This window comes from Arachis ipaensis, chromosome B4 (genome assembly GCF_059453495.1).
Source record: "Arachis ipaensis isolate K30076 ecotype BB chromosome B4, ASM5945349v1, whole genome shotgun sequence".
NCBI classification, from domain to species: Eukaryota; Viridiplantae; Streptophyta; class Magnoliopsida; order Fabales; family Fabaceae; genus Arachis; species Arachis ipaensis.
The window spans coordinates 11247892-11266406 of NC_142439.1; the positions used below are offsets into that span (position 1 = coordinate 11247892).

At 34.4% G+C, this 18515-nt stretch overlaps 4 protein-coding genes across 4 annotated transcripts; 3 read left to right on the forward strand and 1 right to left on the reverse strand.

Moving 5' to 3' along the window:
- Positions 1-2039: 2039 nt before the first annotated feature.
- LOC107638860 (uncharacterized) lies at positions 2040-5237 on the forward strand. Its single transcript, XM_016342259.3, has 5 exons — positions 2040-2442; positions 2914-3126; positions 3481-3629; positions 3721-3789; positions 3884-5237. Exons 1-5 carry the CDS (start codon positions 2095-2097, stop codon positions 4974-4976), a joined length of 1872 nt encoding a protein of 623 aa, XP_016197745.2. The 5' UTR covers positions 2040-2094; the 3' UTR covers positions 4977-5237.
- Positions 5238-5828: 591 nt separating this feature from the next.
- LOC107638862 (histidinol dehydrogenase, chloroplastic) lies at positions 5829-10045 on the forward strand. The gene is made up of 13 exons (XM_088484104.1): positions 5829-6291; positions 6388-6440; positions 6586-6658; positions 6771-6872; positions 7214-7315; positions 7433-7504; positions 7576-7638; positions 7784-7825; positions 8271-8330; positions 8440-8550; positions 8646-8816; positions 9104-9194; positions 9538-10045. Exons 1-13 carry the CDS (start codon positions 5863-5865, stop codon positions 9813-9815), a joined length of 1647 nt encoding a protein of 548 aa, XP_088340230.1. The 5' UTR covers positions 5829-5862; the 3' UTR covers positions 9816-10045.
- A 1189-nt stretch (positions 10046-11234) lies between these two features.
- LOC107636035 (accelerated cell death 11-like) lies at positions 11235-13724 on the forward strand. The gene is made up of 4 exons (XM_088483112.1): positions 11235-11772; positions 11867-12039; positions 13126-13271; positions 13405-13724. Exons 1-4 carry the CDS (start codon positions 11425-11427, stop codon positions 13509-13511), a joined length of 774 nt encoding a protein of 257 aa, XP_088339238.1. The 5' UTR covers positions 11235-11424; the 3' UTR covers positions 13512-13724.
- Positions 13725-14281: 557 nt separating this feature from the next.
- Positions 14282-15225, reverse strand: LOC107636036 (uncharacterized; the record flags this gene model as incomplete). Its single annotated transcript, XM_016339569.2, has 1 exon — positions 14282-15225. A coding segment is annotated over one exon (795 nt), but the record flags the coding sequence as incomplete, so codon positions are not given.
- Positions 15226-18515: the final 3290 nt, after the last annotated feature.

An 18515-nucleotide genomic window follows, 5' to 3' on the forward strand; every position in this document is an offset into this window, starting at 1 on the left:
TATAAACTATAAATATACCTAAACTTTCCTAAAATACACCAAAATATTCTTGATTTACACCTGAACGTCTGATATAAAATGCAAAAAATTCATCAGAACTAGTACATTAGATTTAATTCAAACAAGGAATAATAAACAGCAAATTTCACAGACAAGGTTCACGCATTATTCAACTATACAATTATAAACTACTAACTGGATTCAAATTCAAATTCAATTATTAACTGGAATTAAACCACACCTCAGAAACTTCATTGGATTCAAATTCAAAATCTACTTCGCTCTGGTTCAGCTGATAATCTGAAGTTGAATTATCCATTATCTTCAAAACGATTTCAGAGCTTAATTTCAGAAACAATGGAAAACGAGAAAAACGAAGAAAGAGAACAGAGAGAGAACTTACGTAAACGGCAAAGGAGAAGGGAGAGAGAAACACACGAAAGAGATCGAAGAGAGAAGACAAGAAAACGCAGAAGGAATTCAAAAAAGGAAACGAAAATCCTTTCAAAAAAGGAAGTTATATATTTGTGCATTAATTAATTGAAAAATCTGTTAAGGAGGTGCGTGAAACATACATGCCATAAGAAGCAAGTTTTACGGATTAGGAATTTTCAAGACTTGTACTTATATAGTGAAAAGGCTTGTATGTAGAGATTAATCCTAAAAAAAAATACATTAAGATATTAAGATTAAACCAGAGATCCCACAAATCAATTTTTAATTATCTAGTTCTATCACATATGTTAAACAATAACAAAAATTATAAAATCTAAAAATTTTAAATTTAAAATAACTACTATATTATTAAGTAAGATTAAAAAAATTAAAATATTAAATATATAATTAATAATAGTTTGATAAAATGATCTAAATAAAAAATTTTATTAAAAAAAATAAAAATTTAAAAATAAAAAATTTGAAAATACAAATGATAAAATAACTTTGTAATAAGCTAATTATTTTTATTATTTTATGTAAATATATTTTATTTATTAAGATCTAAAAAATAATATTAAAATTAGTAGTATTAAAAATTTAATATTAGGAAGAAAAAATAGGAGAGATTTATATAAAGATTAATTTCATTCATTTTTAAAATTTTAAGGATGAAAATGATTTAGGTGTATAATTTCAGAAATTAATTTGATTTTAAATAAATTTATGATGTATCAGATAACTTGTGGTATGTCACATGTCATTAACCTGATACATTGCCAATTATTTTGTGACACGTGACATTAATCTATTACGTCATGTCACATGACACTTAACATGACATATCATCATCCAACTAACGAAATGACTAATTTAATTTATATTTTATCTTTTAATGACTAATATAATTAATTTAATCTTTTAAAAATTAATTTAAAAAATGAATTATTTTTCATAGATAAATTTAACTATTAACCCGTTTAGATAACCTTTTTTTTTTTTAAAAAAAATAACCATGCAGGAAATTTACTAGGGAGATAATTAAATAAAGGCAACTACTCCCATAAAGATGTTAAAAGTATATTCTCATGATGATCCTTGTTTAAAAAGTGTAACTTATTTGTTTAGCAACACTTTGAATAAAGGTAACACTTTTATTTTAAATAAAAATCAAGTCCTACAATCTATCATCCAATGAAATATTTTCACATGATAACATTCATAAAATCTTCATTCATAAAATCTTCATTGGAGTAGCCACCTTAGATAAATATGTGAATGTTGGTGTATTCTTCCAAACCATCTCAAAATTGGAGCGGCAAGTTACTTTATCATAGATGACCAACGGCAGGGTTTCGAAACAAGAAGGCACATGGAGCAGCAACATATTATTTTACAACAATGTAAATGAAAATTAATTCAATCAAAATGTCATCATTATTGTAAATGGGTGGAATAATCACATAAACTATCCAAGTTGCATATTCCATGCTTTCATTCAGAAGACCCAATACCTGATACTACGAATATAACTGGCTACATTGATGATCCATAAAACACCAGTAACTAATGCCTTAACAACAACAATAATAATATAATCGTGGGACTAGACACCAGGGGCACGTGTCATCCACAGGACCATCTCTCTACATCTATAAAATGTTGCATCTTTACAGTACAATTCACCTTTCTTTTTTCCCGGGAAAATCCTTGCTGGGAAAATTATCCCGTTTTTCTTTTCTTTCTTTTCTCAGAATGATGTTTGAAAGAAGCTCTCCTGCGAGGTGCTTTGTGACGCCACCGCAGCCACAGCCGTCGTGGACGACAAGGCATTCTTCTTCTTCTTCTTCGCGTTCTCCGAACATGGCACTGTCAGAGTCAGAGAGTAAAACATCATCACCATCAGTAGCAGCATCTTCTTATCCTCAGAACAAAGATGATCTTTTTCACGTGATTCACAAAGTCCCTGCTGGGGACTCACCTTACGTGAAGGCTAAGCAAGTTCAGGTAAATTGACAGGGTTTTTTTTTTTTTTTTTAAGTTTCATTTCCCGTTTTCTTTCTTTATTGAAATTGGTACTTTTTTTTTTCTTTGGTTTTATTCATTTGAATATCAATGTTTTTTGCTAGAGTCCATTGGTTGCTTGGTGTTGAAGTTTCCATTGTGGGAAAGTTTTTTTTTTTTTTGCCTCTTTTTTCTTATCTGTTTGAATGTGTTTATAATCATTGGTCTTGGTAGAAGAAAAAGAAAAAGAAAAAAAAGGGGGGGGGGGGGGGGAGGGAAGATTTAAGAGAGATGTATTAGAGCTAAGGAATACTTGCAATTGGGGACAGAAGAAGGCATTAAAAATGATTACCTAGGGGTCAATAAGTTTGATTGGAAGAATGCTAATGAAGTGTTTGATGATTTGTTTCTATCAGTTAATTTTGTTTCATGGAGTTTCTGAGATAAAAATGAGTTATAATCCTTGATTTGCAGTTGGTGGATAGGGATCCAGCTAGATCAATTTCCATGTTTTGGGCAGCAATCAATGCTGGAGATCGCGTTGAAAGTGCCTTGAAGGACATGGCCTTAGTTATGAAGCAGCTGAATAGGTCTGATGAGGCAATTGAAGCTATTAAATCGTTTCGCCATCTCTGCCTTCCTGAATCCCAAGAATCTCTTGATAACATCCTGGTTGAACTCTACAAGGTAAATCAGAACTCTTCCCCCTTTCTTTTTTGGGTGCTTTTATTATTCATTGGCTGAAGATAATATTCTACTGGATAAAATGTCAATGCAAGCTTTTCTTGGAAGAACCACACATGTCTTATAATGGATATGCTTTTGTTAAATAACTCTTTGGATGCTTCTCTTAACTGATGAATACGCATTTCTTGGAATTACCATATACTTTTCCTTGTTGTTTAGTTCTGTGCATAATTTGGACACAGGCATAAAGCAATATGGCGAATTATTTTCAGACCAATATGTTGTAAGCTAACATTTGTGTTGGATGAATTTCTCTGCATCTTGCATTTAATAGATTTGGTTATGTTGGTACAGAGGTCAGGGAGAGTTGATGAAGAGATTGCCATGCTCCATCACAAGTTGAAGCAAATTGAAGATGGTATCACTTTTGTGGGAAGGTCAACAAAACAGGCAAGATCTCAGGGGAGGAAGATCCAAATAACTGCAGAGCAAGAGATATCAAGGTGCATTTTGTTTTTAAACATGCTGTTTCTTCATTTTGTTTATGTAGTTTATAGAGGCCTTACACCTGACTATGAATCTCTCTTAATGTAGGATACTAGGGAACTTGGCCTGGGCTTACTTGCAGAGAGGTGACTATAAGATCGCCGAAGAACATTATCGGTTAGCTCTTAAAGATGGACTTGAAACTGCCTTTATACTCTTCTTTTTTTTCCTTTGAAGATAAAAGAAATGATTTCCATATTTGTTTCTGCAGAAAAGCACTGTCTTTTGAGGTTGACAGGAACAAGCAATGCAACTTGGCAATCTGTTTGATGCAGATGAACAAGATTACAGAAGCAAAATTTCTGCTTCAGGCAGTGACAACTGCCACAAAAAACAGGAAGATGGATGATTCTTTCGTCAAATCATACGAACGTGCCACACAAATGCTGAGTGAGATGGGGTCTTTGTCGTCATCAGCAAGGAATGTATCACAGTGTTCTCCACAAAATGGTCCTGTTGATGAACCGAAGAAGGCTCCAAATATCGGAAACTTGGGTGGGAGGAATTGGGAAGTGGCTGAATGTAAGACAGAAAATTGGTCTTCAACATCTGAGGTGGAGGCATCTAATGCCAGGAGGAGGTTGTATGAGTCTCCACCAGATCCTGCAAAAAGAGACCAAAAGGTCCCTTACAATAAGCCGAAAAGATGTTCGTGGGGATTCAGTAATAATGGATATCAAAGGGAGACTTGGGGAGATTTCCATTCAGATCATAGATCTTCATTTGGTAGTCCAAATGATTTGTCTGCACCTCCCAATGGAAAGTGGAGAGCAGGGACATTGGATAATCCTCCTGCAGATGGCAGTAACCAGAGATCTAAACCATCAGAATCGCCTCTCGTGGGTTTGAATGGCGATTTGGCAAATGTCACAGGCAAAAGTCAGGATTCTGAAATCTCTTCTGCTGCTGAGAAATCTGTTACAAATGTAAAAACCATAGAGAAGAAGAGCTGGGCCGACATAGCCGAAGAAGAAGAAAATGAAGAGCAAGATGATTTATTCAGTGGAGCATATGCAAATTATGGTGGTAAGGATAGTGGAGAGGTCAATGATGAGAATGCTAACTCAAACATTCTCTGTCAACAACAACCACCTGGGAATGGCATGTTGTCAAGGAATCCAACCGTGAGGCGGTCTTTGTGTTTCAATCCTGAACAAAGACCAGAATCAGCAAGCAAGACTTCAGCTTCGGCTTCAAACTCGGAAAGCCGAAGAATGCCTGCAATTCAAAGTGATTCTTCATTTACAAGGAGAAACAGATTGCAGGTTTTTCAGGACATCACTCTTCAGCCAGAAACCCCATGAGAGGCCATGAATTGAAACCAAAACTTTAAAATTTATTTCCATGGATAGAGGATTGTCAATATTTTGCATTGGTTTTGAGGCATTGTCCTATGATTGATTAGTTTAGCCTATTCTTTCATTTGTAACTAACAACCACCTTTGTATATAGATACTCATATATCCTTGTAACTCTAAAAAGTTACATCAGTTATCTAGAATCTGGAGGGAGTCACAATTTCTGCTACACAGTTGCGTTGAGTTTTGAAACAGTTAATAACTTTTGAATATGCTGAAAGGAACAATTTTTCAAAAAAATTATATATTTCTCTTTCCACATAAATCTGAATACAATAACTGTTTCTAAACATATATACTCTGTTCATTTCAATATTATGCAATTGATAAACTCAACCATCCAAATCCCATTGCCGTAGATGCAAATCTTTGTTCACAGAAGTGAAAATAAAATTCAACTTGATGTTAGTAACTAACTATTGGGATAACCCTTTCCTTTTGTACTCTTCCCTCTCTTCATGTGTCCCTTTGTATCTTATATGTCTCCATTTTTTCTCTTCAGAAAAAAAAATTCAACCTTGAGAAAGATGACAATGTCATTTATGCATACTTCATAGTACATAGGATCTTAGTATTTTCGTTTAAAAAGCAAACCTGTTACTTTACCTGAATTCAGAGATCTGTAACATGTTACCACAATAACATTAGTATTTCATTGACTAATATGTGGTGTCAATATATTAGTCAATTAGACAATTATAAACTAATATGAATTACTAAACTATTCCTTGAAAAATTATTGCATATGTTTACAAATAGAATTATAAACTAAATTATTTCTTCTTTTTTTTCGGGACGATGTTTATTTCTTACAAAAAGTTACAGACACAAAATGACAAAAGAAAATAAATATAAAAAAAAAAAAACAAAATTGCGTGTGATTCTCAGAACCCAGAGTCCACAGCCACATGAAACGAAGGCTCGAACTAACTTTCTCAGCCGCAAACCCAAACCCAAACTCACAGAGAGTGGTGTTCCAGTGATGATGATGATGATGATGAAGATAAACATACACTCTGCGATTTCAGCTTCCACCGACTGGAATTGCTCTTTGATTCGACCACACCGTAACAACACCCTTAGACCATTCAATTTTGCTCCCTCTTCTTCACTCTCTATGAATACTATTTCAAGTAACCGCATAACTTGCTCCTCCAATTCCCATTCCATCAAGACCTATCGCTTGTCGCAGCTCACAAACGATGAGGTTCTCGGACTCAAGACCCGGCCCCGCATCGATTTCTCCTCCATTTTCAGCGTGGTGGGTATTGGGTTTGCCCCACATTTGGTTTTTTGGTCACTCTTTTCAAATGGGGTTTGGCTTTTTGCCCTAAAGTTCCAGTTTTTATTTTTGCAGGTTAACCCCATTGTTCATGATGTTCAGAGAAGAGGGGATGCTGCAGTTAAAGAGTGAGTTTGGTGCTTCTTAAACTTTTTGTTTTACTGATCAGAAAAGGAATTCTTTGTTTTGTTATTTAATTTTGATTTGAAGTTTTAGATTTTTGTGTGTGCATTTTGAAACCTTCTTTTGAGTGTTATGTTTGTGGTTTTGTAGATATACTTCAAGGTTTGACAAAGTTGAATTGGATAAATTGGTTGAAATTGTGCCCGAGCTCCCAGACCCTGTGGTGTGTTGCATTTTTGGGACCTTACTATGATACTCTTGTTGCAAGTTCTATTTTAGTGGACATGTGATGCTTGTTTTGATGCTAACATATCCTTGTTTTTTGTCTTTTGTAGCTTGATCCTCATATTAAGGAAGCTTTTGATGTTGCCTATGGCAATATATATGCGTTTCATGCTGCTCAGAAGTCACCTGAGAGAAGCGTTGAGAACATGAAAGTATGTCAATGCTGATTCTGTGCTTCTGACTTACCTTGGGCAAATTCTTACTATGGCTATGTACAATTTGTGGCATAGTTTGGTTTTGTGAAATTACATGTTAAGTAGCTTCATGTACATTTAGGAGTAATAGTAAATAGCGCTAGATAGATCAATTGGATAGAATACTTTTGATGAATCCTTTTCCTTGATTAGTGTCTTGCATTCATTCTTTTAAGCGATATCGATTTTGTAGACGTACTTCATATCTTTCCATTATCATGCTTCCATGCTTGCCCCTTCTTGACTTTGTTTTGCCGCTTATTATTCGTGAGAGTCTTGAGTTTTGTTAAATATCTCAGGGAGTCCAATGCAAGAGAGTTGCAAGAAGTATTAATTCCGTGGGTCTTTATGTTCCAGGGGGAACCGCTGTGTTACCTTCAACAGCTTTGATGCTTGCAGTTGTAAGTTGAACTGATATTTTACTAGCTCCTACAATTCTTTGGTTTCCTATAGTTTTCATTTGAACATTAATGTTTATGTTCCTAAATTTAGCTTAGAGTCATTATTCTATATTACAGCCTGCACAAATTGCCGGATGTAAAACTATTGTTCTTGCAACACCTCCAACTCAGGATGGCAACATATGCAAGGTATTTTTTTTATGTTGTACGAAAAGTATAATCATTACGTTTTTCTTCTTCTAACCAACCCTTTTGTGCAGGAAGTGCTGTATTGTGCAAAGAAGGCCGGGGTGACTCACATTCTCAAAGCTGGAGGTGCTCAGGTTTGAAACATGATAATCAAAAGTTTTTCTGCCTACATAATTTGAATATATCATCCTCGTATTTATCTTTTTTGTTTATGTATCTACGTTGCATTTATTATCATGAATTAAACTAATGCTACTATTGCATTGGTTTCCATTATAGGCCATCTCTGCAATGGCTTGGGGAACAGAAACTTGTCCTAAGGTGTCTAACTTCTCATCAGAACTCTTCTCCTCCTATTTCACCGTTTAGTTAGTTTTTGTGTTTATCGGTATATCCAATTCTAACAAAATTACTAATTCATGATAGATATGGTGAAACTCATCCCCTAATCAGTCTAAATGCTTGAACTTCACATCCCTGTTGTATTAGTTGAATGTCTTGGTTTGTCTTATTTTGTCTTATTTTGTGGCAATGAATACATGGTGACCATAACTCTTGATGATATGTCAGAAGTAATTTATTCATATTTAAGCAGCAAAGCAGATACTAAATAGACATCGTAATCTGGTGATATAACAGTACTTAAATGTACCCATTTTCTTGAAAAAAAAAAAAGAAAGAGAAAAAAAAAAAGGAATCTAAGTACTTTGGAGTTGATATTTTTTTCCATCAATCTTTGACTCTACTTGTGGTGATACTCTTGTAGGTTGAAAAGATCTTTGGCCCTGGAAACCAATATGTTACAGCTGCAAAAATGATACTTCAAGTAAGCAATTAAAAAAAAAAAATCTCTGAATCTGCATCTGCTATTGTGTTTCATACTTTCAATCACAGAGCTTTTTTCTTCTCTCGTTTAATTTCAAAATCTTCTGCAGAACAGTGAGGCCATGGTTTCAATTGACATGCCAGCTGGTCCATCTGAAGTTTTGGTCATTGCAGATAAGCATGCAATTCCTTCTCATGTTGCTGCTGATTTGCTTTCCCAGGTTCAATGACTTTTTTAATATGCTCTTATTTCCAGATCTCTTGTGGTTTCTTTCTACATGACTCATTTCCTATGCACATAATTTATAATTTCCAGGCTGAGCATGGACCGGATAGTCAGGTTGTTCTTGTGACAGCTGGAGATGGTGTGGATCTGAACTCAATACAAGAGGAACTCAGCAAGCAGTGCAACAGTCTTCCTAGAGGAGAGTTTGCCTCGAAAGCTCTTGGCCACAGTTTTATCGTGCATGCACGTGACATGCTTGAGGTAAGTTTTTCTTTCTGTATAAGGATGATAATAACTGAACATAAGATAAAGAGAAAAACATTTTCTCTGGAATCAGTAAAAGTGATCACTAATTAGGTTTCCTTTTTGTATTTCCATACATGCACAGCAAATAGTGTTATGCCTAACCTAATCAAATACCCCATCCAAGTTTGGCCTTAAATTAGTTGGGGTAGATGAAGTTTGGCCTTAAATTACTGCTGTATTTATATCTGAATTCATCGATATCAAGCATTAAACAAAATTAAGTTTGTTTTTGCGTCTTTCAGGCTATCACCTTCTCAAACTTATATGCACCAGAGCATCTAATTATCAATGTGAAGGATGCTGACAAGTGGGAGAGTTTTATTGAGAATGCAGGTATCAGTCTTAAGTTCTCCTTTCTTGCTCTATTTATTTTATGTAAGGCGTGGAGGATTATTGGTTGGCCTTTGTGGCGGCTAGTCACGGATCTCTCACATCCCTTATTTTTGGAAGTATAGAAATTGCCTTAAAAATCGTCCTCAGGACATGTTTTTTGTGTCTCTATATTTTGGAATTACATAGATTATCTTAAAAGTTATCTTGAGGCAGGGATAATTTTTAGTTTTTGTTTCTTTCCCCTTCTCTAAACATTTTAGATCTTGATGAACCTTATTTTCACATCCCAGATCACAATTCAGGAATTATAGGTGTAAATAATGACTCTGATTTGCCTCTGCAGGTTCTGTGTTTTTGGGGCCGTGGACGCCTGAGAGTGTTGGTGATTATGCAAGCGGGACAAACCATGTCCTTCCAACTTATGGATATGCCCGGATGTATGGTGGCGTGTCACTGGACTCTTTCCTTAAATACATAACAGTGCAGTCTCTCACAGAGGAAGGTCTTAGAAGACTTGGACCATATGTGGCAACCATGGCTGAAGTTGAAGGTCTTGAAGCTCACAAGAGGGCTGTTACCCTAAGACTTCAGGACATAGAGGCCAGGAACGTTTCAAGATGAGATATGATTCATCTATTCTTAATTTGTTCCATTTCCGGAGCCATTTACTTGATGAGATTTACCTATACTTGTGTATCATTAACACATTAATAGCTGACAGTTGCAATCTCAAGTTTATATAACCCCTGAAGTTTTGTTATAATAGGAAATTTCTATGGCCCTGTTTTTAATTTTATTGAAATTGTTTTCTAACTAAAAATAAATAAAAAAATTACTTCTCTTATATTTAAGTTTTTAATTTTGATGCAATGTTAGTATAAAATTATTTTACACGTGCATCCAATCAAATAGCGTTACATTAACAAAAATAATTATCTTTTATATTGATTGTTTAAATAGTCATCCAAAAAAATAGTTGTGATTGTACTGATTTTGTAAAACGTTTCATACTGTCCGTACATTAAAATTAAATTCTCTATTTAATGCCAAAAGACTTTCTATCCAAATGTACTTATTGTGATTTAATTGTAAGTATAATATAAATGTAAAATTTTAGTAATAGGGACAAAGATAATATACGAAAATAATAAAAAAAAATAACATGTATATTTAGATATTCAAAATTTAAAACATATTAGTCATATTTTTAATAATTTAATTAACACATAAAAAATTATATTAATTTAAAAGTAGTTTTTCATTTCAATATTTTAAAAACATTGCATAATTTGTTTATCATTAATATTTAGTGTCTTGTTAGGCATTCCCTATCCATTAAATATATATTATATCAATTAAATTTCAAGAAAAATTATTAAATACTAGCTGATAGTCTTATTTATATTTTGAATAATCAGCTAATTAAATTATTATTATTATTTATTTCCATAACCTTAATAGATTAAATTTATATAAAATAATAACTTTTTTCTATTGGGTTGATATTTAATAACATAAATTTTTTTACACATAAATAAAAAATATTATTTACACACTAAAAATTTGTTACCGCAGTCACAACTCATTTTCAATAAATAAGTATTTTAATATATATTCTATAGACATGACTGATTTTTTATATATTACGTAATATACTTGAAATAAAATTTGTATGAGAGCAAACACATTATTAAAATGAGAGCAATATATATACAGATATATACTTCCTACTTTTTTCTCTCAAATTCAATGGGGCAATTGCCCCCATACATTCATATGTGGATCCTGGTATAGTATTATTATAAACTACTATAGTCGAACAATAATTTATGTTGTTGAATGTTACTATTAGATTGACCTGAATAACTACATTAATTGTCGTTGTGGATGCTCATTGCAAAATTTTTTTCACTCTTCTTTGAAAATCACTCTTCACCATAGACCATAGTATTGATCTTCAAATATTTGAGTATTTGACCCATTCCCATGACCTGGTTACATAACATGGCCAAAATGGCATCTAGATAGACATTGACTCATTGACTCATTGCAAATTAGAAACGGGACCTTCCAAGTCTCGAGTCTCGACAACTTTACACACCTGTCCCTAAGTCTTGATTGGTGGCTGAATAATATTCTTCATTTCTATTCATACATGCTACCACTCTTCAAACTTGTGTCTATGTTTCATGAGAAGGGTAGATAACAATACACCATAGTAGAGTGAGACATGGCAGAGGTTGGTGAAAGAAAGAAACTGTCACATGGCCTCCTCTCGTGCTTCTTCTGTGGACATGGAATTACAAAAGAAGAACCGGTGCAATCAGCAGTATCTGACGAGGACGGAATCACAACAAGATCAAGCAGGACTTCGACGGCGGCAGCCGTGGATCACAACCTTCTTGGAAAGATCGCAGATGCATTTAAGGAGCTTGCAGAGGTTGTGGCAGCCGCCTCCAATAATGCAGAGGAGGCGGTGGAGGTTGCTGCTTTCTCCCGGGCATGTTCTTTCGTGGCTCCTCTTTTCGGTTTGGTTGGCTTCCATTTCAAGTTCATTGAGATGGATTATGTTACCAAGGTATTATTATTGTCATTACTTATTACTAATAAGTCTAGTTTTCATGCATATAGTGTAATAATGGAAAACCATATATGTGTACAACTTGAATTAGGTGAATGATCTAATGGAGGCATCCAAGTCATTCAAGACATTGGAATCAATGGTTGATGAGGATGTGAAAACCAATACGGTGAGAAAACAAGGTAGCCACTCGAGGAATCTATTGAAAATAAAACGTGGCCTTGACTTTCTCAGACTACTCTTCCACCAAATTCTACTTACAGAGTACGTACATACATACATACATACTCCTTTGCAATGATGATAGTGGAGATATTATTTTCTTTTATAAAAAATGATGATGATGGGTTGTGGAAATTGGTTTCCACTTTCCATGAACAAGATTGTAGATCCGTGATAGCGAGTATAATTGGTTTCCACTTTCCACTCTTTCTTGCTTTTACACTTCCTCATGGGGATAGAGTAGCATTATTATTCAGATCTTGGAACCTTTTGAAGCTATTGGTAGGTGGTAGCAATATTGCCGTGTTTGTCTTTTATATATATATTATATTATCTAATCTAGATGTAAGGGTATAGGGACAAGCTCCCACTATAATTTGAAATTTTGTTAAGTATTTTATTCAACTTTTAAAATTTAATATTTAATTTGGGAATTTTATATTAAAGGTGTTATAATGATCAATTTTTAAATTTAAATAAGATTAGTATTTTTTTTAAAAAAATTGACTTAAAAAAATATTATTTATCCATTGATGTTTTTTCTTTTAAAGTTAGTTTTAATTTTTCCTGTAATAATATATTAATTGAAAGAACTTTTTAAACTATAAATATCATCAAGACTTAATTGTATGGGATGTGAATTTTTAAATAATCATTTAGTGATATATGTAGAAAAAAAATATTTTAATTGTATTGTTAAGAAAAAAATATTTAATTTTTTTAAAATATGAAACTTAAAAAAATAAAATTTTAAATTATATATTATTATTTAAATTAGTATTTTAGTTTTTAATTTGATAATTAGACATTTTAAATAATAATAATAATAATTATTATACTACATGTGCATAAAAAATAACCATTCTTAAGAATATATATCCAAATATAAAATAAACATTAAAAATAAATTAAATAACGCATACATTTATACACAAATATATAATAAATAATTTGATAACTAATTTTTTATGTAAAGATAAAAAATATTATCATGTTTTATATATTCTGTCCCACTATCAAAACTTTTTGGATCTATCACTGCTGTATGTATATATATAATTTTAATATATTCTTATTTTTATAGGTTGTGATATTAAATATGAATTGAGAAAATTTGTGTTTTGGCAGAGGAAATTCTGTAAGAGATGCGGTTTCGAAGGCTTACACAGAGATATTTCATTTGCATCATGGTTGGGCTCTCAGAAAGGCTGTTTCTTCAAGATTGCATCACATCCCAACAAAGCAGCAATTGTTTAGGAAACTCAATCAGGATGGTAAGTATGGCATCAAGTTAACTTTTTACATGTTTTATTTATGTTTATATTTCCCTTTCTCCAGACCCAAATAATAATAATAATTTAAGAAATAGATATTCTCCATTTTCTTAATGTCTTTTGCATGCTGCAGAATCTTCAGGAAGAGTGCTAATGCAAGCTTATGTGACGGCTTCCCCTGCACTACTCCAATACATCGACAACATCTTTCTTTCAAGAGAATTGGGTATAGATTGGTGACCAAACTTACTGTATTCTGTTACTGTTTAAACTTTAAACAGAATGTGAATGTAATGCTTGCCTTAGAGTGCTCATTGATGCTTTGTAAGATGATAATTACATGCATAATTCCTTTGAATAATTCCTCTAAATGTAGTTTTGGATTCCTATTTACTGGGAAATTTTCTACAGAAAATGACTAGTGGCAAACTATTCTTGCTGTACTTTACACAACATCATTGTTGGTGCATAACTGCATAATGTGTATATCTCCCAAATTCTCACCCAACCGAATTATGAGAAAACAGAACAAAGTGTGGAAGCAAAAGAATAACTGCAACATCAACTTATCAAAGAATAAGGAAACAACTAACTTGAAACTGAATAATTAGCAGGAGAAAGAATATAAGGAAGGGGAATATTTCATTTCAGTTTCGTAGCTTTACATTTTGCAGAATACAACAGCATCCTAGAACAATGTGCAAAAAAGATATCCAGGGAAATGGATTCTAGATTTTCCCTATCATTATCGTTATTCTATACATGTAAGAAATGAAAATTTTATTTAAAAAGAGAAAATATTGGTTTGTCTTTGCCCCCCAAATTTTGTTTATCCTTGTATGAGCTTGGTATAGATACTATTATGAATCAAATTATCAGGATACACAAGAGATTAATAACAGAGAAGAGATACCTCTCATCACTGAATTCCCCCGATGCAGGAAAACTTGATTTCATAAATCAACATGATGTAGCTACGATTTCTTGAACATGTAGCTACTGCACTTGAAGCAGTACATCTGATTGGAACCAAGGTAGTTCACTTTCCATAATCATTTGGATTCTTTATGCCAGCAACACAACTATGGATTTAGCAGTGTTATAGCCCTGTGGACTCTTGGCCTGATATGGACATAAAACAACTACTTTGTCTATTGTGTCATCTTAAAGGGCTGACAACCCATCCTGTAATCGGGTTCTGCCTGCGAAATCTCAACTTGTTATGCCCGCCGCTTTGCAACCGTTCAAGCACCGCATATGTGATTGAATCCGGTGTCAATCCTTGCTGCTTAAGTTTTGCATAAAGGTCCACTGCCTCAGCAGTTCTCCCGCACCTTTCAAGACAATCGAGTAAAATATTATACGTGACCAAGTTAGGATAGCATCCCACTGCAAGCATCTCATCAAACAATTTACACGCCATGTCAACTTTATCCGTCTTGCCAAAACATTCAATCAGTGTACTATAAGTTACAACATCTGGATTCAATCCTTTCTCTTGCATTTCTCTAAACCTCATGTGAGCTTCATCAACATCCCCATTCTTTCCAAGGCAATTGATCAGAGAGTTATAGGTAACAACATCGGGCTTACAATTGCTACTCTCTAGTTCTTCAAACAATTTTACGGCAATGTCAACTTCCCCAGATCTACCAAAGCTGGAGATCAGAATATTGTATGTAAATAGGTTTCGGCGGGAAGGGTTAGGGATGCGGTTGTTGTAGTGGGAGAGGAGGATTTGGGTGGCTTTGCAGATGAGGTAGCGGCGGGGGAGTAGGTAGCCTCGGGGGTCGGAGGGGAGAGGCCGCGGAGGGGTCACTTCGGCGACGAGAGAGCGACCGGTTGGGGAGGTGGAGGTGATCTTGGCGGTGTACTTTGTGGCAAAGTGGCAGCGCGTGGGGAGGAGTGGGTGGTGGCAGCGGAGTGGGGTTCGGTTAGAATTTAGAAGAGAAGTTCAAAAGTGAAGCTCAATTAAGACCATTATTTCCGTTGAACAATTAAGAGTTAAGACCCTTTTATTTAAAAAATATTTTTTAAGCACAATACAATATGAGAATAAGAAAATTAACTCTTTCCTTTGTTTAAATAAGGGGTTATTAACGAAATTCATCCCTAAAATATCACTCATCTTTTAAATTGGTTTTTAAAAGATTAAATTAGTCATATTAATTTTTGAAAGATAACTTCGTCTATACTACACCTGCAGTACATAACTGATTTTAAACCAGGATAAAGGAGGAGGGTTGTGTTAGGCCTTCGACAGCTAATATAAAAACTTAGGTGAATCTTTCATGACATGAATCAAAGACATTATTGCGTTAAAGCTAGGTCATTGCCCAAAAGTAACACGCCTTATGGTTCGCATACAGTATCAAATGAGTAAGAGCCACTACATCGATACCCGAGTGTAGTATTAAATGAGCAAGCGTTCCCGCATTTTCGTGAACGGACAAGGGTAAATAAACTAGTTTATAAAAAAAAAGGTAAAGATAAAAGTTGGGGTGACAGAAGGTTGAGATTTGGGACATGGAACAAAGACACTCTAACAGAACAATCTATAGAGGTGGTGAATACCATGACAAGGAGGAAGATTAACATCATGTACCTACAAGAAACAAATGGGTCGGCGCAAAGGCTAGAGAGTTGGATACGTCCATATTCAAACTTTGATATACAGGAAATGTGAAGAATAGAAATTGAGTACGTATTATCGTGGATAAGCAGTGGAAGAAAGACGTAGTGGATGTCAAGAAGGTGGGTGATCGGATCATCTCTATCAAACTTGTAGTGGGAGGAGGTACTTTTCATGTGATTAGTGCCTATCCACTGCAAGTGAGTTCGGACGAGTAACATAAGATAAAGTTTTGGGAGGATCTAAAGAGTTTGGTTCAAGACATACTTTCAAGAGATAAGATTTTCTTAAGAGGACATTTAAATGGCCATGTTGGAAGAGAAAAGTGATTGGGTATGGAAGTATTCACGGAGGCCATAGTTTCGGGGTGGTCAATACCGAAAGTAAAATTATTTTGGACTTTTTCTCAACCTTTGACCTTTTTATCACAAATACATATTTTAAAAAGAGGGACGAATATCTTATAACCTATAGAATGACATGATAAGCTCTCAAATCGACTTTTTCTTGTTGAAGAGAGTCGACCGAAAATTTTGCATTAATTGTAAATTTATTCCGGGAGAGAGTTTAACAATACAACATAGGATACTCGTCATAAATTTTCGCGTTGAGTAAAAGTTGAGAAAAAGACATCATACAAGGACCCAAGGACGAGTGGTAGCAGATGAAAGGTGAAGAATAAAGAAGCTTACTAAGACCGATAGGAGAAGAGGCAAAGTGAAAAGGGGATTGAAGCATAGAGGAGATGTGGAGGGAGATGACAAAAATTATTAGAAGATTAGCAAAAGAAAGTTTTGGTAAATCTATAGAGATAGGACCAAGAGACAAGAAGTCTTAGCGGTGAAATGCGAGTGTACAAGAAAAGATAAAGGCAAAAATGGAGTGCTTTAAAGAGTGGTCTTTGTGCAACAATGCAGATAATTGAAAAAAATATAAGATGGCTAAGAAAGAGACAAAAGTAACTATTAGTGAAGTAAGAACAAGAGCATATGAAGGTCTCTACCAGTCTTTAGGCACGAAAGAAGGAGAAAAATATTATAGAATCATAAAGAGGCGTGAAAGAAGAACGAGAGACTTGGAACAGATTAAGCGCATAAAGAATAAAGACAGAAGGGTTTTAGCTCAAGATGAGAGGATTAATGAAAGGTGGAAGAGTTACTTCTATGAGTTATTTAATGAAGCACTGAAGACTCTTCCGAGTCTTGGTTGGTTATGTAGAAGGGAAGAAGATAAAAACTTTGACTACTATCGAAGGATTCGAGGCTTCGAGGTAAAAGAGGTTCTAAAGCAGATGCAAAATGACAAGACAATAGGACCCGATAATTGTAAGACCCAAAATTTTTAGAAAATCTTATTACGAGTTAATTTCAGGTTTATTTATTTATTAAGGAATTTATTTTTAGAAATTATTTTATAAAAATAATTAAATTTCAATTTTAATAATTAAAATAGAAATATTATTTAATTTTATAATTATCAAATTATTTTCTATAATTAAACTATAAAATTTAGTAGTTATAAATAATAAGAATTTTATAGATTTGATTTAAGTAATTCAGATTTTGGAATTTAATATTTTAAGTTTTATTAATAAAAATTAATTAATTATATTATTGTATATTTTAAATTAGAATACTTGATTAAAAGCCAATTAGTAAATAAGTAATAGTATTCTTAAAAGTAATTTTTAGAATTTATTTAGGTTTCAAATAAATATTTTATCTCCAAATCAAAAACCTTAACCCTAATTCCTAATTTGATTTTATCCTAAATTTCCAAATCATTTTAAACAAACAAATCCTAACCCCCTTAATCTAACCCTAACACTACCTTCACCTTTCCCTTTCAGCAGCAAAAGGCACACACTCTGAAACAGAAAGAAAGGAGAAATGGAAATAAGGAAAGGGATGAGAGCAGTGGGGATCCGAGAGAGAGAAAGAGAGCATCGGGGGAGGAGTTGTCCGCGTCGCCATTACGCGTCACCGCCGCCGAGCTTCGTCGCCGTCGCCACTGGAGCCGCCGTCGAAGCAGAGCCGTGGAGAGAGAGAGGGAGAGAGTCTGCGGGAAGAGGGAGGTCGTTCGTGTCCCACCACCGCTGTTGGAAGGAAGGCACCCTCGCCGATCTGCCCGCTGGCGTTTATGCATGCTGCTACTGCCATTTGAGTCGCGAACAGAGGACGCGCGTGAAGGAGTCACCACGGAGCTGCCGTCACTGCCGCGTTGCTGTGGTCGCCGTCATTATGCCCACGTTGCTGCGTCACCGGAGCTCCACGCCACCGCTGCCGCCGCTGGAAATCGACTCTGAAGCCTATGTTTGCTTGGTAAGCTCTAACCTTGCCTCAGATCTTCTTTGTCCGTTAAGTTGGTTATTACCGTGAGAGCTACCCGGAAACCCTATTGTTGCTATTTTATTATTTCATTGTAAGCTATCTCTATTTTCAATTCCATTGAATTCATTTCTATTTCCGATTCTATTGAATTTGAACTCTCTATTTTGTTGCAACCTTGGTTACTGCTGTGAGGATTACTAATATCGCTGTTACTGGAGTATCATTGGAATCAACGTCGCTATTAGCCCGGTTAATGCTGCCGCTAGGATGTATGCCCTGGTC